This window comes from Ranitomeya imitator, chromosome 1 (genome assembly GCF_032444005.1).
Source record: "Ranitomeya imitator isolate aRanImi1 chromosome 1, aRanImi1.pri, whole genome shotgun sequence".
Lineage (NCBI taxonomy): Eukaryota > Metazoa > Chordata > Amphibia > Anura > Dendrobatidae > Ranitomeya > Ranitomeya imitator.
In genome coordinates, this window is record NC_091282.1 from 1,179,045,316 (window position 1) to 1,179,065,901 (window position 20,586).

A 20,586-nucleotide genomic window follows, 5' to 3' on the forward strand; every position below is an offset into this window, starting at 1 on the left:
TGCGTTTAAAACGCTGCGTTTTTAAACGCAAATGTGAAACCAGCCTAACACATCTAAGACATCAACTGAATCGTACCCAATATATATATATTTTTTTAACTGTGACTCGGCTTTCCTTTGGACTCTTGTAGATTTACTAGTGTTTTTGCCTTTTCTTTTATTGCTGTGCATTATTTCATTGTGCATTTATATCATACTGTAATTAATACAGGATGCTTAGGGGTTTTTTTTGCATTTATGTAACCATCCGGTGTTTTTTTTTTTCTGCAATCGTGGTCCAGGAACTGATGTTGGAATTGATCCCTTAGGTTCCTGTTGGTTTGGACCATTTTCTCATCCGGCTGTGCAGAACACTTCGGTGCGCAGCTTTTGCATCAGATGACACCGGATACCAGAATTTGTAATTGATGTTGATTGTTCACAAATTCTACATTACATGAGTAAATGGCTGGATCGGGTTAGTGGGCCTGTGGTGCTACCGTTTCCCATAAGATCTTAGATTATTTTTCCTCGTACTTTCATGCTCCTTACCTCTCTTCCTGTTTCTTGCAGAGTGGTTCACGATTATCTGAGTGGTGGACCGTTTGAGGATTTTCAGGGAAGCATGTATTTCTCCCGCTTCTTGCAATGGAAATGGCTTGAGAGGTAAGTGCCTTACGTGATCAACTCGTTAACGGGAGTCTGTCAGCACAAAATGACTGTGCAAACCAAGCTCAGGAGTTCCAGTGCATCCTCGGCATGGCCAAACAGTTCGGTGCACCTTCCCACCTACTCGTTTTTCACCTTCTCTGACTTCACAAGAGCGAGAAAAAGTACAGAGATAGATGGAAAACTGTTAGCTGCCACGGGTGCATCGAGCACCTGTGCTTGGTTTGAACAGTCATTTTTTTATGACATATTCCTTTCCATCTCTGTTTAGCTGCCTACCTTAATTTTTCCTTAGTATGTGAACGTTTTCGTTAAAATGTTTAGACACTTTTATTAGCGGTCTGTTAATTGCCTGATTGGACGATGGCTGTGTCTCCCGACTCGTCCATTCCCAGTAGCGCGTTCAAGTATTCTATATGGGGAGAGGGGAGTAAGCTGCTGTCGGTCAGACATGACTTGCGGTAGCTTATATCCGAAGGACACAAACACAAGGATCGAGCATTAAAATTCAACATTCTCTACCCAGCATCACCTGTTGTGGCTGGATCAGGATGTCTCCATACACATGAGGTAGTCAGCCGAACCAGGGGGTTCGTCCGACTCTAATCTAATGTGCGTCTACCGGACATGCCTGGTACTTTCCCGATACTGGACAAACATGTCATGCACATTACATGGGGATAAATGTATGATTAGTGGGCATCCAACAAGTGCCACTATCAGGACATTACTACCCTTACTGGTGTATGGGGCCTGGAAAGCAGAAGCAAAGAGGGTGTCCTCTTTGCTCTGGGTCCCCCCTCTTTGCTTCTGCTCACTGGGCCCCAGGGTATAATAATGTGCCGGCGCAGGGAGCTTTTTTTGGAGCAGAAACAGAACAAAGTGGCAGCGTAGGGTACGACCACTGGGACCTTTGCCAGTCCCGAAAAGGGGTCCCTGTGTCGCTGAGTGGACTAGGGCAATAGTGTGCACACCAGTCCACACAACACTTGGTTCCTAGTATTACTAGGACTCCGGACTAGGCTTTTTGGGTGCCATTAATCCAGCCTGTTTTGGGAGGTTGATGGATCTTTTTTTTTTTTTTTTTTACTGGTAATATTTCCACGCTCTTATAGCTCAGTAGTAGTGTCTTTGTATAATTAAGGGACACTGTAAGTGTAAGGAAAATGTTTCCCCGCTATACGGTAATTATGTGTGGCCGTGTCCGACCTGTTATTCACAGACTTCGCATCGCCGCCTTCTAACGTCCTGGTCTTACGGCCCTAAAATGCCATAAAATAAATGCAAGCAGCGAGTTTAGATAAGAGCCTGGCCATAACTCGTAATTGTTCCGCTCGGATAACGCCGTTCTATGGGCTTTTACAGGGCGAGAAGGTGACGTGTTTGCTGAGTGGCTGCAAAACGCCGGGTTATGTGTTCATATAAAGAGCACTGGACCTTGGAACAAAGTAGTTACGTTATTGATTAGATATTGCTTTATGGTGTTTTGCTGGAAGAAGCTGCAATGAAGCAGACGGCTGTTCTTAGATACTACTTTCCGCTAAAGCATCGGCGATTTTACCGTGGTCTGGTACAAAGGGGCCTGGGATGGATCCACCAAGGGGCCCACCATGGCAGTGTCCGCTGCATTATTCACACATTAGAGTTTAACAATAACTGACATGCGCGGTGTGGTCTCTGGTATGCCCGCGTCGCTGAAGGCATCCTTAGGACCTGGCGCGGGTCTTTGACGTCACAGGAAATGTTTTTCCTCGACCCGCGCCGAGGCCCGGATGGCCGGATGTGACGTCGGGCGCTGGTGACGGCACTGCGCATGCGCCGCATCTGGCGCGGCATCATCGGTACAATTGAGGCGTCGCCCGGTTCGGGTATTTAAACCGGGTATGGGTGGTGGGCACAGTATGGTCCCCTGAGGAAGCCATCGTCGCGAAACGCGCGTTGGGGCCCTATTTGTCAGTCTGCCGTGGTCTCTCCATATCCTTTTCCCACATGGGTAAGCACTAAGCACTTTTGTACGCTATGTTATGAGTATAGTAACCCCAGTGTTACCTGCTGGGGCACACGTATATGCAGGCTCCCTATGTAACCATCTTGTCTTTTTGACTGAGGGATGTATGATTACAACTTACTCTGATTTTTTGTACATATGGATGGACTCATTTTTCGGCAGATTGATTTTGTTTTTAATGTGTTTTTTCCCCTGTCTTTTTGTCATGCTTGTACACATTTTGGCTTTTTAGCCGTTTTTGTATTATCTAATGAGCTGATTGTCTAATAAAATACCCACTTTTAGGATGTAGAAGCCGTTGGTTACTATGCGCACATCGTATACGATATATATGTTACACCATGCAATCATGCCGCCACAGTGGGACACTAGACGACGAAAGAAAGTTTCAAACGATCTGCTACGACGTACGATTCTCAGCGGGGTCCCTGATCGCAGGAGCGTGTCAGACACTGCGATCTCGTAACTATATCGCTCGAACGTCACGAATCGTGCCGTCGTAGCGATCAAAATTGCACTGTGTGACGGTACCCAGAGTTGTCAACATGGTTTTGCTTTTTTTTTGTTTATTTTCTTTGCCCTTTGACTTTTTTGCTTCTTTTTTTTTAAGGTGGAATCAGTATGTATATGTGTTTTTAAAGGATTTGGACGCTTTTGGGGACAGGTTTTGTACATAAATATATGTATTATAGGTTACAAATAATTTTTGCAATAGGGTTTCATAATTTTTTTTTGCTCCATTTGATTTTTAGAGGCTCTGTATTTCCTTGTGTATTTGATGTGACTGCGTCAAAGTTCAGCTCTACTTTGATGTGGTCTGAGAGGAGCTCGGTAAAAGACAGATAAAAGTTACTACCTCCCGGTCAGAACTGATGGATGCTCAATTAACTCATTCTAAATCCATCAGTCTGCAGTGAAACATCCTAGAAAAGCCAAATGGTACAAAATGTTTACTAAAACTCAACTGCACATTTTTTTTTAGTCCATAATACATGCATTTTACCCCTTAAAAATTCAGCTAATATTTATTTTTGCCCTATTGTTTTTTTATTTTTTTATTTTTACCTTGTTTATTGTACTTTAAAATGTCTGAAGATGATTCTTTATGTCTTTAAAATTATCGATACTGAACATTGTATAGCTTTTTATTATTATTATTTTAGCATCTTAATTTTTTTTCATTAGTGTTTTTTCTTTTGCACTCTTAGCTGTAGTTTTTATTGGTACAATTTTAGGGTACATGCAATGTATTCCATTTTTAGGGAATAGTGAGGCAACGCTAGAAATATTTATTTTTTTCTGAGGGTGTTAAATTAATTTTATATTTGATAGATTGGAATTCTGAGGACATGGCAATACCGAATATCTTTATTTTTTTATTTTTGGATGGGGGAAAAACTTGATTATTTCAAATTTTTTTTTTAACATTTTATTTTATTTTTTTTATTTTTACTTCTATATTTTTTTCACCTAGCCTTGGGGACTTGAATCTGCAATTGTTTGATTGCTTGTATTGTATTCATCTGCCATAATGACTTATCTGCACTCTGCAGTCTAGTCTGTGAGGGGTGGTTGGCTGGGCGATGAGGGCCGTAACGGATGCCCCACCGGGACCACAACACACTAATGCCATTGTCAGACTCTAAGGCTGTGTGCACACGTTGCGGTTTTTTCGCGTTTTTTCCCAATAAAAGCTATAAAACCGCAAAAAAAACGCATACAATAAGCATCCCATCATTTTAGAATGAATTCTGCATGTTTTGTGCACATGATGCGTTTTTTTCCGCGAAAAAAACGCATCGCGGTAAAAACCGCAGCATGTTCATTAATTTTCCGTTTTTTTTGCGGATTTCCCACTCCAAAATGCATTGGGAAGTATCCGGAAAAAACCGCGGCAAAACCACGGCAAAAACGCATGCGGTTTTCTTGCGGATTTCTTGCAGAAAATGTCCGGAATTCTCAGGAATTTTCTGCAAGAAATCCTGAACGTGTGCACATAGCCTAAATATGCAAATTGCCTCTTCAGAGAGGAAGAGGAAATAAACACTAGTGCCACCTATAGGACGTGCAGTGCTAAATTTGTTCAGGTGTGGAAAAAAATTCTGCAATGAATGAATGCTCTCAAAAAAAGAAGTATTAATAGTTTTATTTTTCTCTTTCACAAAATACAAAGGGAATGAACAAAAGAGAAATCTAAGTCACATTCATATTTGGTGTGACCACCCTTAGTCTTTATCAATTCTTCACTTTCACACAGCTTTTGAAGGATCTCTGCAGGAAGATTGTTCCAAACATTTTGGAGAACCATCCCCAGATCTTCTCTCACTTGTGCAAATCCTTCTATCTCTACATCTAATTTCAGACAGACTGGATGATGTAAGATCAGGGCTCTGTGGAGCTTTATCATCACTTCCAGGTCTTTTTGTTGTTCTTTACACTGAAGATGGTTCTTGGTGTCATTTTCTGTATGTTTGGGGTCGTTGTTCTGCTGCAGACTAAATTTGGAGCCAATCAGATACCTACCTCTTATGATGTTATTCTATGATGGATAAGTATCTACCTCTATTTCTCAGCATTGAGGTCTCCATTACTCCTGCTCAAATCCACAACTCTATTTGCTAAAATGTATCCCCAAACTTGCAAGGACCTTCCACCATGTTTCACTGCTGTCTGCAAGCATATTTTTACTGCTGTTCAGTGAAAAAAATTGCCTTCCGTTACTGCAAAGTATTTCACTTTTTGACTCCTCAGTCAAGATAACCTGCCGCCATTTTTCTGCACTCTGTGTCATATGTTTTTGGTCAATGTTGACTCACTTGGTCTTGTTTGGTCGAAATATAGCTTTTTGGCTCTTATTCCTCCATGAAGACACCTTCTGGCCAGACATCTCCGAACAGTAGATGGGTGTAGCTGGGTCCCACTTGTTGTCAGTTCTGAGTTGATGGCACTGCTGGACATCTTCTGATTTCAAAGAGAAGTAAGCTTGATATGTCTTTCATCTGCTGCACTAAGTTTCCTTGGCCAGCCGCTGTGTCTATGATCCTCAACATTGCCCATGTCTTAGTGTCGACAATTGTTAGACATAGTCAGATACTTATCCATCAGGCAGTACCATAAGGAAGGTGCCTGGCTCAAAATTTATTTTGCAACAAGACAACAACTTCAAACATACAGCCAGTACCCTTAGGAGCTGCCTCCAGTGTAAAAAAAAACAAAAAAACAACAAGAATAGCGGGAAGTGATGAGCTGACCCCCACACAGTCCTCATCTCGACATCATCCGGTCTGTCTGGGATTACATGAATAGACAGAAGATCTGTGGTTAGGTCTCCAAGATGCTTGGAACCATGTTCCTGCTGAGTTCCTTCAAAAGCTGTATACAAGTGTATCTGAAGAACTGTTGCTGTCTTGAAGGCAAAGGCGAACCAAATATTGATTATTTGGATTTTTTCTTTCCTTCATTCCCTTTGCGTTTTGTCAGTTGATAAAAATAAATTATATTAGCACTTATACTTTTGAAAGCAGACTTACTTTACCGGGTTCCGTTTGCACATATGTGGAGGGACTGCTCATTTCCTTCTGGATCTCCAGCAGATAACACTGAGAATAACCTATGGTAAATACAATGAAGATTTTCCAAAGCCACTTTCTCCTGTGGATATGTCTTAAGAATCTGCACATATATTGGCCACATTATTATATAGGCTAATCTGCATCTTTTTTTAGTAGGATACCTAAAATTTAATTTTAAAATCTCGAAAGATTCCGATCCGAAAATGGTTTGTGTTTCATGGATTTGTGATATTGACTTATAGATGAGCATGCATGTGTTCTCCCGGATTGTCAGTGTGATGTTCCACATGTTTGCAGGCAAGGTGATCAGTGTATGTTTGATCATATTCTTGCCACTTTAATAGAGATGTGACCCTGGGGTACAGCTTAAAATCAGCGGTCAGCCTTCTGTGGATCGGTTTGTGTGCATTCAAATTAGAAAGGGAGAATCAAACGAGGCATGGTCATCAGTGCTGGGTTAGCCAGGGACAACATTTAATAAAATGCCAATTTTGTAAGGTTTTCTTGTGCCGCGGTGTAGTGAGTATGCTGAAAATAGTGTGAGTGAAGAAAAACGTTCATCGAAAGGGGAATCTGTGGATGAAAAAAAACTCAACAAAAGGGGTCAGAGGAGGAAGTGAAGAATCGTTCTAATGTACAGGATGTGCAGAGTCACGAAAACTACCGCCAAATTGATGGGCTATAGCAACAGGTGACAAGTTCCAGAACCATTATTGTCTACGGGGTTGTCCAATGAAAACAAGTTATCACTTATCTGTTGGATAGGCGATGACTTATTGATTGGTGGGGGTCCAACTGCTGGGATCGGCACCGATCGGCAGAATAATACACTTTTATCTCTCTTATAATGGAGCGGCAATACTCAACCGCCGCATCATTCTTTGCCCATGGAGCTACTGAGTGTTGTGCTTGGCATTTTTTTTTCTAGAATCCCCATAGAGAATGAATGGAGGGGCGGTTGGGCATCTGATCTACATCTCCCATTTATAAACTGTGATAAAATTGCCTCAACGGGGATAAAAATTCCCAACTCTGCCTATTGGTGCAGATCCCACCCACTGATCGGCAAGTTCTCATCAATCAGTAAATTTTACTGGACAAATCCACTAAAGGAAGAAAGCAAAAAATTGGATTACGGAGCGTGGAAAAAGGTCACCAGGTTAGATGTGTCCCGATATGTGGCCCACCATGCTGAGGAAGTTATGTAATAAGACCACCAACGAACCACACAGGTCTGCGTGGTGCTAAGACTAGCGGGCATGCCCATGATGTCTGACATTATACCCTTGTCACCCTCTTGTATTTCAGGCATCCGGTCACAAAGAACACATTCCGGCATTACCGGGTGCTGGGGAAAGGTGGATTTGGTGAGGTGGGTACCCGCAATTGTCTCTTGCACCCTTATATCACACGTCCTTCATGATTTTTTTTCTTTTGGCTAGGTGTGCGCCTGCCAAGTCCGAGCCACCGGGAAGATGTACGCCTGTAAAAAGCTGGAAAAGAAAAGGATAAAAAAGCGGAAAGGAGAATCCATGGCATTAAACGAAAAGCAGATTTTAGAAAAAGTAAATAGTCGATTTGTAGTAAGTATGGATTCACCTTTTATTCTTCGTATTGATTCCGTCCTTCTCGTCATCTTCATGCGAGTCCTCTTCATATACTACGTATATACCGGTACGGTGCCCCTTGGGCTGGTGACGCCACCTCTGCATGGTTGGTAGATGAGGGGTATCAGGGTGAACAGTGCTGCTGGTGTGCCCATGGGTGTGCATGTTGTGTGTATGAGGTTCCCTTTGCTTAGTTGTCATTGAAACTGCTGCAGAACCTCTTTTTATGGAGAAATAGCGAGGCCTAATTAAAAAAAAAAAAGATTCAGTCAGATCTGCAGTCTGTAGTCTGTAGTCACCATTTTATTCCACACTCCTTTTTTTTTACAGCTGGTGGGGGTCCCAGATACCGAACCCTCTTAATGGACTATTCTTGGGATGCCATGGCTAGGGCATAGTTCAGACTTCTATTTATTTTTGCGTACAAGAAAAAGTGCATTGGATTTTCATTCACGTACTGGATCCAATTTTCAACTATTGGTGGTGGGGACAACAAACATACAAAAAAAAATTGCTACTGGAGTCTTTTGCCAGTCTCCTAGCCTCTTCTTCTGGTATTAAGTGACCCCCGCCCAGATGGAGCCGCACTGATGATACCCCCTGCTGGAGGGGAAACCAGGACATCGACGTGGGACACTTGTAGTTAGCACCCGAGCATGCTCAGATAACACCTTATCTGAGCATGTTCGGTCATCACTCCCTGGAACCCATTTTTAAGTTACAGCCTAAAATAAGTACAAAGTGCCCGTACAAACTGTGTAAGGCGGACGTGCCACATCCGTTGTTTCATGGCCCGGGACCTGTGATCTTGTGGAGTTGCGTGCGGCCGGTCCTTGCAGTATGCAGACCTCAGCGATCTTCCGGTGACCTTTCCACTGTCAGATGGGGGACTGAGCAGAATTTTCTGCACTTCTACCAACCCTTATGAAAGGATCACCACCATCCCGGAGACCGCCAGCCCCTGATCTAACCATGGGGTATAGGTGTTACCCAGTGTCTAGGGGCCAGAGGGAAGGGTCAGCAGATCGATGCCCCGCTGTGCAGGGAGTGCCGTGCCCTTCACGTGTCTCTGCTCCCATGCCCTCGCTCCCGGCGCCCCCCGCCGCGCCGCCTGCAACATTCCACCTCCCAGGAAACAATCAATAGGCTGAGTGCTGGAGAGGTGTCCGGGCCAAGGGAAATATTGATCCCACTTCCCTTTAGCTATAATGAAATTCTATAGGAAAAAAGAAAACAAAAACACCCGACCAAAAAAAAAGCAAAAAACAAAAACCCCTCACTGATCAATAATTGATTTAATAGATAATGTGATGTGCTGTAATGTGGACTTGTATGTTCTAACTTCTGTAAGTCGCAGGCCACATTAATAAAACCTGTCCCCCGCTATCCTGGCAGCTCTGTTAGTAAATTCTTGTGTTCCCCATTAAGGCTGTCATCCCTGATTGGACAGTGTGAGAGTATGTAGGGGTGCGCCCCCAACTGGTAGCACCCAGGTATCAATGTACTCATACACTTCCAGGAGGAACAACGGAGTGACGGCACGGAAAAGAGAAGATGCTGCAGAATTGGAATTTCATCGCAAATGGCAAATATTTACTAAAAGGACAAATCCAAGAGAGCAAATCAGGAGAGAGCTATCCCAATATGTAGTTGGTGTAATAATAATATTAGCAAATATCTCCAAACAAAAGATGTAGTGTAGTTCTTCTGATTTACTATGTTGCTTACCCCATGTGCAGGGCATTGGCTTAGGTATCCATGGTTACGACCACTAACAACGAACTGTCACAATAAGAGTGGTTGTAACCATACCTAAGCTACTGTAATGCCCTATACATGGGGTAAGTGACATAGCAAATCAGAAGAACTATGCTACATTTCTAATTGGAGTTATTTGATAACATTACTATTACACCTACTACATACTGGGATAGGGACTTGGAGATTGGAATATCCCTTTAAAGAGCATTTATAGGGAAAAAAAATAAATTTTTGTCAAGTGCTACAATTTGTCATAGAGATGGCATCACAAAATTGTGCACCACTGAGAAATGTAAAACTTAGGGTGGGGTCATCCCATAAAATGAGGCCGGACTCTTCCTCTTTAACTTGGACCCCCCACTAATGACATCTGTTGTCAGGACGGTGAGGTAATCTGTGGGATGCAATGGCAGCGCTTAAAGGGGTTTCCAGGATTACAAGAATATGGTTGCCTTCTTTCAGAAATGGCGCCACCTCCGACCGTGGGCTATGCATGGTATGGCAGCTGAGCTCCATTCACTTCAATTAAAGGAGCCATGTTTTTTTTTTTCTAATCCTGGATGACCCCTTAATAATAATGAGCTGAACATAGATGGCCTCATTCTGTCTATTTGTCAAGAATGCCACCTCTATACACCAGGACCTGAATATCCCAAAATTGGTGTGAGTAGATGATCGACTTTGGAAACGATACTGTCGGGAGAGGTTTATGCTCCGTGCCCACCCATAGGGGCCGATGCTCGTACTCCTGTCCAGAGCCATTATCGTACCGGACACCATTATAAGCTCCATTCTATCTCCCCTTGCACCGCAAAGCACGGCCGGGTGCCATAAATTATGCACGAGGTCAAGTCCATTCACATCAGAGATAAATGTAACCATGAAAATACCGGTCATTATCGATTATGTTTAAAGATTCATGACAAATGCACCACACTGCAGACCTAGAAAACATTAGCTGATGTTTTTTTTAAACATATTGCATACAGTAGTAACGTAAATTAATAATTATGTTAAAAAATATATAATTCCTATAACTTCCTGCTTTTTCCATTTGCACTAATCATCTGCGGCACCGCAAGCAATATCAGATGTATGGCAGAAGCGAATGAGTGCGAGTACAGTGACATCTGGTGGTGAAAGTACAGAATACAGTTACAAATGGTCTATAAAATATATGAAAAATAAATACGTGGTCATACAGAAACATAAATGTATGTGTGTGTGTATATATTATGTTACTGTTGATGATTATGTCTTACAGCCAATGAAAACCCAAACGTCATTATCTCAGTAAATTAGAATAATTAACAAAGAACACCTTTGCAAAGGCTTCTTAAGCATTTCAAAAGGTCCCTTAGTCTGTTTCAGTAGCTCCACAATCATGGGGAAGACTCCTGACTTGACAGATGTCCAGGAGGCAGTCATTGACACAATCCACAAGGAGGGTAAGCCACAAAAGGTCATTGCTAAAGAAGCCGGCTGTTCACAGAGTGCTGTATCCAAGTACAGTGCCTTGTGAAAGTATTTGGCCCCCTGGAACTTTCCAACCTTTTCCCACATATCGTGCTTAAAACATAAAGATACCAAATGTAAATTTTTGGTGAAGAATCAACAACAAGTGGAACAGAATTGTGAAGTTGAACAAAATTTATTGGTTATTTAAAATTTTTTTGGAAATTCAAAAACTGAAAAGTGGGGCGTGCAATATTATTCAGCCCCTTTAACTTAATACTTTGTTGCGCCACCTTTTGCTGTGATTACAGCTGCAAGTCCCTTGGAGTATGTCTCTATCAGTTTTGTACATCGAGAGACTGAAATTCTTGCCCATTCTTCCTTGGCAAACAGCTCGAGCTCAGTGAGGTTTGATGGAGATCATTTGTGAACAGCAGTTTTCAGCTCTTTCCACAGATTCTCGATTGGATTGAGGTCTGGACTTTGACTTGGCCATTCTAGCACCTGGATACGTTTATTTGTGAACCATTCCATTGTAGATTTTGTTGCTTTATGTTTGGGATTATTGTCTTGTTGGAAGACAAATCTCCGTCCCAGTCTCAGGTCTTTTGCAGACTCCAACAGGTTTTCTCAAGAATGGTCCTGTATTTGGCTCCATCCATCTTCTCATCAATTTTAACCATCTTCCCTGTCCCTGCTGAAGAAAAGCAGGCCCAAACCATGAAGCTGCCACCACCATGTTTGACAGTGGGGATGGTGTGTTCAGGGTGATGAGCTGTGTTGTATCGTTTGGCATTGTTGCCAAAAAGTTCGATTTTGGTTTCATCTGACCAGAGCACCTTCTTCCACATGTTTGTTGTGTCTCCCAGGTGGCTTGTTGCAAACTTTAAACAACACTTTTTATGGATATCTTTGAGAAATGGCTTTCTTCTTGCCACTCTTCCATAAAGGCCAGATTTGTGCAGTGTGCGGCTGATTGTTGTCCTATAGACAGACTGCCCCACCTCAGCTGTAGATCTCTGCAGTTCATCCAGAGTGATCATGGGCCTCTCGGCTGCATCTCTGATCAGTCTTCTCCTTGTTTGAGATGAAAGTTTAGAGGGATGGCCGGGTGTTGGTAGATTTGCAGTGGTATGATACTCCTTCCATTTCAATATGATCGCTTGCACAGTGCTCCTTGGGATGTTTAAAGTTTTTGAAATCATTTTGTATCCAAATCTGGCTTTAAACTTCTCCACAACAGTATCACGGACCTGTCTGTTGTGTTCCTTGGTCTTCATGATGCTCTCTGTGCTTCATAGAGAACCCTGAGACTATCACAGAGCAGGTGCATTTATACGGAGACTTGATTACACACAGGTGGATTATATTTATCATTATTAGGCATTTAGGACAACATTGGATCATTCAGAGATCCACAATGAACTTCTGGAGTGAGTTTGCTGCACTGAAAACAAAGGGGCTGAATAATATTGCATGCCCCACTTTTCAGTTTTTGAATTTCCACAAAAATTTAAAATAACCAATAAATTTCGTTTAACTTCACAATTGTGTTCCACTTGTTGATTCTTCACCAAAAATTATTTACATTTGGTATCTTACATTTGGTATGAAAGCTATGACTGGGCAGTTAACTTACAGGGTTACAGTCTGTTTAGAAAGGATCGTAAAAATCGGAGAGGAGGAGGGGTTTGTCTCTATGTAAAGTCTTGTCTAAAGTCCACTTTAAGGGAGGATATTAGCGAAGGAAATGAGGATGTCGAGTCCATATGGGTCGAAATTCATGGAGGGAAAAATGGTAACAAAATTCTCATTGGGGTCTGTTACAAACCCCCAAATATAACAGAAACCATGGAAAGTCTACTTCTAAAGCAGATAGATGAAGCTGCAACCCATAATGAGGTCCTGGTTATGGGGGACTTTAACTACCCGGATATTAACTGGGAAACAGAAACCTGTGAAACCCATAAAGGCAACAGGTTTCTGCTAATAACCAAGAAAAATTATCTTTCACAATTGGTGCAGAATCCAACCAGAGGAGCAGCACTTTTAGACCTAATACTATCTAATAGACCTGACAGAATAACAAATCTGCAGGTGGTCGGGCATCTAGGAAATAGCGACCACAATATTGTACAGTTTCACCTGTCTTTCACTAGGGGGACTTGTCAGGGAGTCACAAAAACACTGAACTTTAGGAAGGCAAAGTTTGACCAGCTTAGAGATGCCCTTAATCTGGTAGACTGGGACAATATCCTCAGAAATAAGAATACAGATATTAAATGGAAAATGTTTAAGAACATCCTAAATAGGCATTGTAAGCGGTTTATACCTTGTGGGAATAAAAGGACTAGAAATAGGAAAAACCCAATGTGGCTAAACAAAGAAGTAAGACAGGCAATTAACAGTAAAAAGAAAGCATTTGCACTACTAAAGCAGGATGGCACCATTGAAGCTCTAAAAAACTATAGGGAGAAAAATACTTTATCTAAAAAACTAATTAAAGCTGCCAAAAAGGAAACAGAGAAGCACATTGCTAAGGAGAGTAAAACTAATCCCAAACTGTTCTTCAACTATATCAATAATAAAAGAATAAAAACTGAAAATGTAGGCCCCTTAAAAAATAGTGAGGAAAGAATGGTTGTAGATGACGAGGAAAAAGCTAACATATTAAACACCTTCTTCTCCACGGTATTCACGGTGGAAAATGAAATGCTAGGTGAAATCCCAAGAAACAATGAAAACCCTATATTAAGGGTCACCAATCTAACCCAAGTACAGGTGCGAAACCGGCTAAATAAGATAGTACGGAATAGTACGTCAGCTGGCAGATCCCCTGCTTTGAGGTGGGCTCCGGCGGTGAGCCCACCTCAAAGCCGCGACATGTCAGCTGTTTTGTACAGCTGACATGTGCGCGCAATGAGCGCGAGCGGAATCGCGATCCGCCCGCGCTCATTAACTAGTTAAATGCAGCCGTCAAGCGCTGACAGCGGCATTTAACTAGCGCTCCCGGGCCGCGCGGCCGGAAGCGCTCGCACTGCTGACCCCCGTCACATGATCGGGGGTCAGCAGTGCATCGCCATAACAACCAGAGGTCTCCTTGAGACCTCTATGGTTGTTGATGGCCGATTGCTTTGAGCGCCACCCTGTGGTCGGCGTTCAAAGCAACCCTGCATTTCTGCTACATAGAGGTGATCTGTACTTCACCTCTATGTAGCAGAGCCGATCGAGTTATGCATGCTTCTAGCCTCCCATGGAGGCTATTGAAGCATGCTAAAATTAAAAAAAAAAAAGTGATTAAAAATATAAAAAAAATTAAAAATATAGAAAAGTTCAAATCACCCCCCTTTCGCCCCAATCAAAATAAAACAATTAAAAAAAAATCAAACATACACATATTTGGTATCGCCGCGTTCAGAATCGCCCGATCTATCAATAAAAACAAAGGATTAACCTGACCGCTAAATGACGTAGCGAGAAAAAAAATCAAAACGCCAAAATTACGTTTTTTTGGTCGCCGCAACATTGCATTAAAATGCAATAATGGGCGATCAAAAGAACGTATCTACACCAAAATGGTATCATTAAAAACGCCAGCTCGGCACGCAAAAAATAAGCCCTCACCTGACCCCAGATCACGAAAATTGGAGACGCTACGGGTAAATTTTTTTCACCACTTAGATAAAAAATAACCTAGACATGTTTGGTGTCTATGAACTCGTAATGACCTGGAGAATCATAATGGCAGGTTAGTTTTAGCATTTAGTGAACCTAGCAAAAAAGCCAAACAAAAAACAAGTGTGAGATTGCACTTTTTTTGCAATTTCATCACACTTGGAATTTTTTTCCCGTTTTCTGTTACATGGCATGGTAAAATCAATGGTATCGTTCAAAAGTACATCTCGTCCCGCAAAAAATAAGCCCTCACATGGCCATATTGACGGAAAAATAAAAAAGTTATGGCTCTGGGAAGGAGGGGAGCAAAAAACGAAAATGAAAAAGCGGAAAAAGCTCCGGGGGTGAAGGGGTTAAAATAGATAAATCTCCGGGTCCGGATGGCATACACCCACGAGTACTAAGAGAACTAAGTAATGTAATAGATAAACCATTATTTCTTATTTTTAGGGACTCTATAGCGACAGGGTCTGTTCCGCAGGACTGGCGCATAGCAAATGTGGTGCCAATATTCAAAAAGGGCTCTAAAAGTGAACCTGGAAATTATAGGCCAGTAAGTCTAACCTCTATTGTTGGTAAAATATTTGAAGGGTTTCTGAGGGATGTTATTCTGGATTATCTCAATGAGAATAACTGTTTAACTCCATATCAGCATGGGTTTATGAGAAATCGCTCCTGTCAAACCAATCTAATCCGTTTTTATGAAGAGGTAAGCTATAGGCTGGACCACGGTGAGTCATTGGACGTGGTATATCTCGATTTTTCCAAAGCATTTGATACCGTGCCGCGCAAGAGGTTGGTACACAAAATGAGAATGCTTGGTCTGGGGGAAAATGTGTGTAAATGGGTTAGTAACTGGCTTAGTGATAGAAAGCAGAGGGTGGTTATAAATGGTATAGTCTCTAACTGGGTCGCTGTGACCAATGGGGTACCACAGGGGTCAGTATTGGGACCTGTTCTCTTCAACATATTCATTAATGATCTGGTAGAAGGTTTACACAGTAAAATATCGATATTTGCAGATGATACAAAACTATGTAAAGCAGTTAATACAAGAGAAGATAGTATTCTGCTACAGATGGATCTGGATAAGTTGGAAACTTGGGCTGAAAGGTGGCAGATGAGGTTTAACAATGATAAATGTAAGGTTATACACATGGGAAGAAGGAATCAATATCACCATTACACACTGAACGGGAAACCACTGGGTAAATCTGACAGGGAGAAGGACTTGGGGATCCTAGTTAATGATAAACTTACCTGGAGCAGCCAGTGCCAGGCAGCAGCTGCCAAGGCAAACAGGATCATGGGGTGCATTAAAAGAGGTCTGGATACACATGATGAGAGCATTATACTGCCTCTGTACAAATCCCTAGTTAGACCGCACATGGAGTACTGTGTCCAGTTTTGGGCACCGGTGCTCAGGAAGGATATAATGGAACTAGAGAGAGTACAAAGGAGGGCAACAAAATTAATAAAGGGGATGGGAAAACTACAATACCCAGATAGATGAGCGAAATTAGGATTATTTAGTCTAGAAAAAAGACGACTGAGGGGCGATCTAATAACCATGTATAAGTATATAAGGGGACAATACAAATATCTCGCTGAGGATCTGTTTATACCAAGGAAGGTGACGGGCACAAGAGGGCATTCTTTGCGTCTGGAGGAGAGAAGGTTTTTCCACCAACATAGAAGAGGATTCTTTACTGTTAGGGCAGTGAGAATCTGGAATTGCTTGCCTGAGGAGGTGGTGATGGCGAACTCAGTCGGGGGGTTCAAGAGAGGCCTGGATGTCTTTCTGGAGCAGAACAATATTGTATCATACAATTAGGTTCTGTAGAAGGACGTAGATCTGGGGATTTATTATGATGGAATATAGGCTGAACTGGATGGACAAATGTCTTTTTTCGGCCTTACTAACTATGTTACTATGTTACTTTATGTGTGAAGCATGATATGTGGGGAAAGGTTGAAAAGTTCCAGGGGGGCGAATACTTTCGCAAGGCACTGTATATTAATGGAAAGTTGAGTGGAATGAAAAAGTGTGGCAGAAAAAGGTGCACAAGCAACCGGGATAACCGCAGCCTTGAAAGGATTGTTAAGAAAAGGCCATTCAAAAATTTGGGGGAGATTCACAAAGAATGGACTGCTGCTGGAGTCATTGCTCCAAGAGCCACCACACACAGATGTATCCAGGACATGGGCTGCAAGTGTCGTATTCCTTGTGTCAAGCCACTCATGACCAAGAGACAACACCAGAAGCTTCTTACCTGGGCCAAGGAGAAAAAGAACTGGACTGTTGTCAGTGGTCCAAGGTTTTATTTTCAGATGAGGAGTAAATTTTGCATTCCTTTTTGAAAATTAAGGTCCCAGAGTCTGGATGAAGAGTGGAGAGGCCACAATCCAAGCTGCTGGAGGTCTAGTGTGAAGTTTCCACAATCAGTGATGGTTTGGGGAGCCATGTCATCTGCTGGTGTAGGTCCACTGTGTTATATCAAGGCCAAAGTCAGCGCAGACGTCTACCAGGAAATTTTACAGCACTTCATGCTTCCCTCTGCGGACAAGCTTTTTGGAGATGGTAATGTCATTCTCCAGCAGGACTTGGCACCTGTCCACACTGCCAAAAGTACCAATACCTGGTGTAAAAACAACAGTATCACTGAGCTTGATTGGCAGCAAACTCACCTGACCATAACCCCATAGATAATCTATGGGGTATTGTCAAGAGGAAGATGAGAGACACCAGACCCAACAATGCAGACGAGCTGAAGGCTGCTATCAAAGCAACCTGGGCTTCCATAACACCTCAGCAGCGCCACAGGCTGATCGCCTCCATGCCACGCCGCATTGATGCAGTAATTGATGCAAAAGGAGCCCGACCAAGTATTGAGAGCATTTACTGAACATACATTTCAGTAGCCCAACATTTCGGATTTTAAAATAATTTTTAAGGCTGGTGTTATAAAGTATTCTAATTTACTGAGATAATGACTTTTGGGTTTTCATTGGCTGTAAGCCATAGTCATCAACATTAACAGAAATAAACACTTGGAATAGATCCCTCTGTGTGTAATGACTCTATATATGAGCTTCACCTTTTGTATTGAAAAACTGAAATAAATTAATTTTGTGATGATATTCTAATTTTGTGAGAAGCACCTTTGTGTGTATACATTTTGAAAGCATCATATAGACGTCCCTCTTTTCGTAGCTTTTATCCCCTCCCCAAAGGGATAGTGTATTATATCATTCCTTTATGTCTTACTATAACCTTGTTCTTTGTGTGAACCGTGTCTCACTTATCATTACTGTCTGTGTTTTCAGGTTAGTTTAGCCTACACTTATGAAACAAAGGACGCCCTTTGCTTAGTATTAACCATTATGAATGGCGGGGACCTGAAGTTTCACATATACAACATGGGGAACCCGGGCTTCGAAGAGCAGAGAGCAGTGTTTTATGCTGCCGAGCTGAGCTGTGGTCTGGAGGATCTGCAGAGAGAGAGGATAGTTTACAGGTGAGATGCTCATCGATAACAGTAACGTCCGACGTATGGAGCAGACCTGAGCGCCTCACTTGGCTTTCAGTGTGATACTGCAAGTCTGTGGTTTACATAGGACTGCAAGTAGTCTTTATTGAGATATCAAACTGGACAAATACAGCCCCCAAACGCTAACTGACATATTCATTCTCTGCTACATCGTTATATCTGAAGACATACCTACCCTAACTTGCTCGTTATACGTATGTGTGTGTATATATATATATATATATATATATATATATATATATATATATATATATATATATATATATATATATATATATATATATATATATATATATATATATATATATATATATACACATATATATATATATATATGTGTATATATATATATATATATATATATATACACACACACTAGATGGTGGCCCGATTCAAACGCATCGGGTATTCTAGAATATGCATGTCCATGTAGTATATTGCCCAGTCACGTAGTATATTGCCCAGCCATGTAGTATATTGCCCAGCCACATAGTATATTGGCCAGCGACTGAGTATATTGCACAGCAACGGAGTATACAGCACAGAGCCACGTACTATAGAGACTTAAAAAAAAAAACATATACTCACCTTCTGAAGGCCCGTTGAAGTCCTGCTATACTTACCATCCGCCGCCTTTCTCGCTCCTCTCCACGCTCCCAGGACTGCTCCATTGCAAGCGGCAGCTTCCGGTCCCGTCCCAGGGCTGGTGTGAGCAGGACCTATGATGATTACGTCGCGGTCACATGACCGTGACGTCACGGCAGGTCCTTGGCGCACACCAGCCCTGGGAGCGGAAGCTTCCGCTTGCAATGGAGCGGTCCCGGGAGCGGATGGTGAGTATAGCAGGTTTTTTTGTTTTTTTGTTTTTTTTTTAAATTATTTTTAACATGACATATTTTTACTATTGATGCTGCATGCGTGTTTTCAAGATTTCCTTAGCTTTGCACAATGTGTGTAGGTGATTAAATTATCACCTGTGCAGTACAAGGAAATCCTGAAAACATGACCTGTTTGCAGCCCTCGAGGAATGCAGTTTGACACCCCTGATGTATATAATTCCACATGTGTTAAAGGGAACCTGTCACCACGAAAATCGCGGGTGAGGTAATCCCACCGGCATCAGGGGCTTATCTACAGCATTCTGTAATGCTGTAGATAAGCCCCCGATGTTACCTGAAAAAGGAGAAAAAGACGTTAGATTATACTCACCCAGGGGCGGTCCCGCTGCTGGTCAGGTCGGATGGGCGTCTCCGGTCCGTTGTGGTGCCTCCTATCTTCTTTCCATGACGTCCTCTTCTGATCTTCAGCCACGGCTCCGGCGCAGGCGTACTTTGCTCTGCCCTGTTGAGGGCAGACAAAGTACTGCAGTGCGCAGGCACCGGGCCTCTGACCTTTCCGGCGCCTGCGCACTGCAGTACTATCTTCTGCCCTCAAGAGGGCAGAGCAAAGTACGCCTGCGCCGGAGCCGTGGCTGAAGCTCAGAAGAGGACGTCATGGAAAGAAGATAGGAGGCGCCGGAGCGGACCGGAGACGCCCATCCGACCTGACCAGCAGCGGGACCGCCCCTGGGTGAGTATAATCTAACGTCTTTTTCTCCTTTTTCAGGTAACATCGGGGGCTTATCTACAGCATTACAGAATGCTGTAGATAAGCTCCTGATGCCGGTGGGATTACCTCACCCGCGATTTTCGGGGTGACAGGTTCCTTTTAATTCATAGTCATGAAAATACAGAAAAATCTGTAAATGAGGTGTGTCCAAACATTTGGTCTGTATTGTATACACACACACACACACACACACACACACACACACACACACACACACACACACACACACACACACTGTGTGCAGAATTATTAGGCAAGTTGTATTTTGATCACATGATACTTTTTATACATGTTGTCCTACTCCAAGCTGTTCAGGCTTGAGAGCCAACTACCAATTAAGTAAATCAGGTGATGTGCATCTCTGTAATGAGGAGGGGTGTTGTCTAATGACATCAAACCCCTATATAAGGTGAGCTTACTTATTAGGCAACTTCCTTTCCTTTGGCAAAATGGGTCAGAAGAGAGATTTGACGGGCTCTGAAAAGTCCAAAATTGTGAGATGTCTTGCAGAGGGATACAGCAGTCTTGAAATTGCCAAACTTTTGAAGCGTGATCACCGAACAATCAAGCGTTTCATGGCAAATAGCCAACAGGGTCGCAAGAAGCGTGTTGGGCAAAAAAGGTGCAAAATAACTGCCAATGAATTGAGGAAAATCAAGCGTGAAGCTGCCAAGATGCCATTTGCCACCAGTGTTGCCATA

General features: G+C 42.5%; 1 protein-coding gene across 4 annotated transcripts in view; it reads left to right on the forward strand.

The window, feature by feature from the left end:
• The window catches only part of GRK4 (G protein-coupled receptor kinase 4), a 265,726-nt gene that overhangs the window by 229,222 nt on the left and 15,918 nt on the right, over positions 1-20,586 (forward strand). For 3 of the 4 annotated variants that reach the window (XR_011317018.1, XM_069744743.1, XM_069744745.1), the window contains 4 exons: positions 553-645; positions 7,537-7,600; positions 7,671-7,811; positions 18,054-18,244. Coding sequence is in view for 3 of the 4 variants with exons in the window: in XM_069744743.1 (XP_069600844.1) it covers positions 553-645; positions 7,537-7,600; positions 7,671-7,811; positions 18,054-18,244 (489 nt within the window). In the remaining variant the exon portion in view is untranslated. The remainder of the gene's footprint in view (positions 1-552; positions 646-7,536; positions 7,601-7,670; positions 7,812-18,053; positions 18,245-20,586) is intronic. The other variant, XM_069744744.1, reaches the window with a different exon arrangement.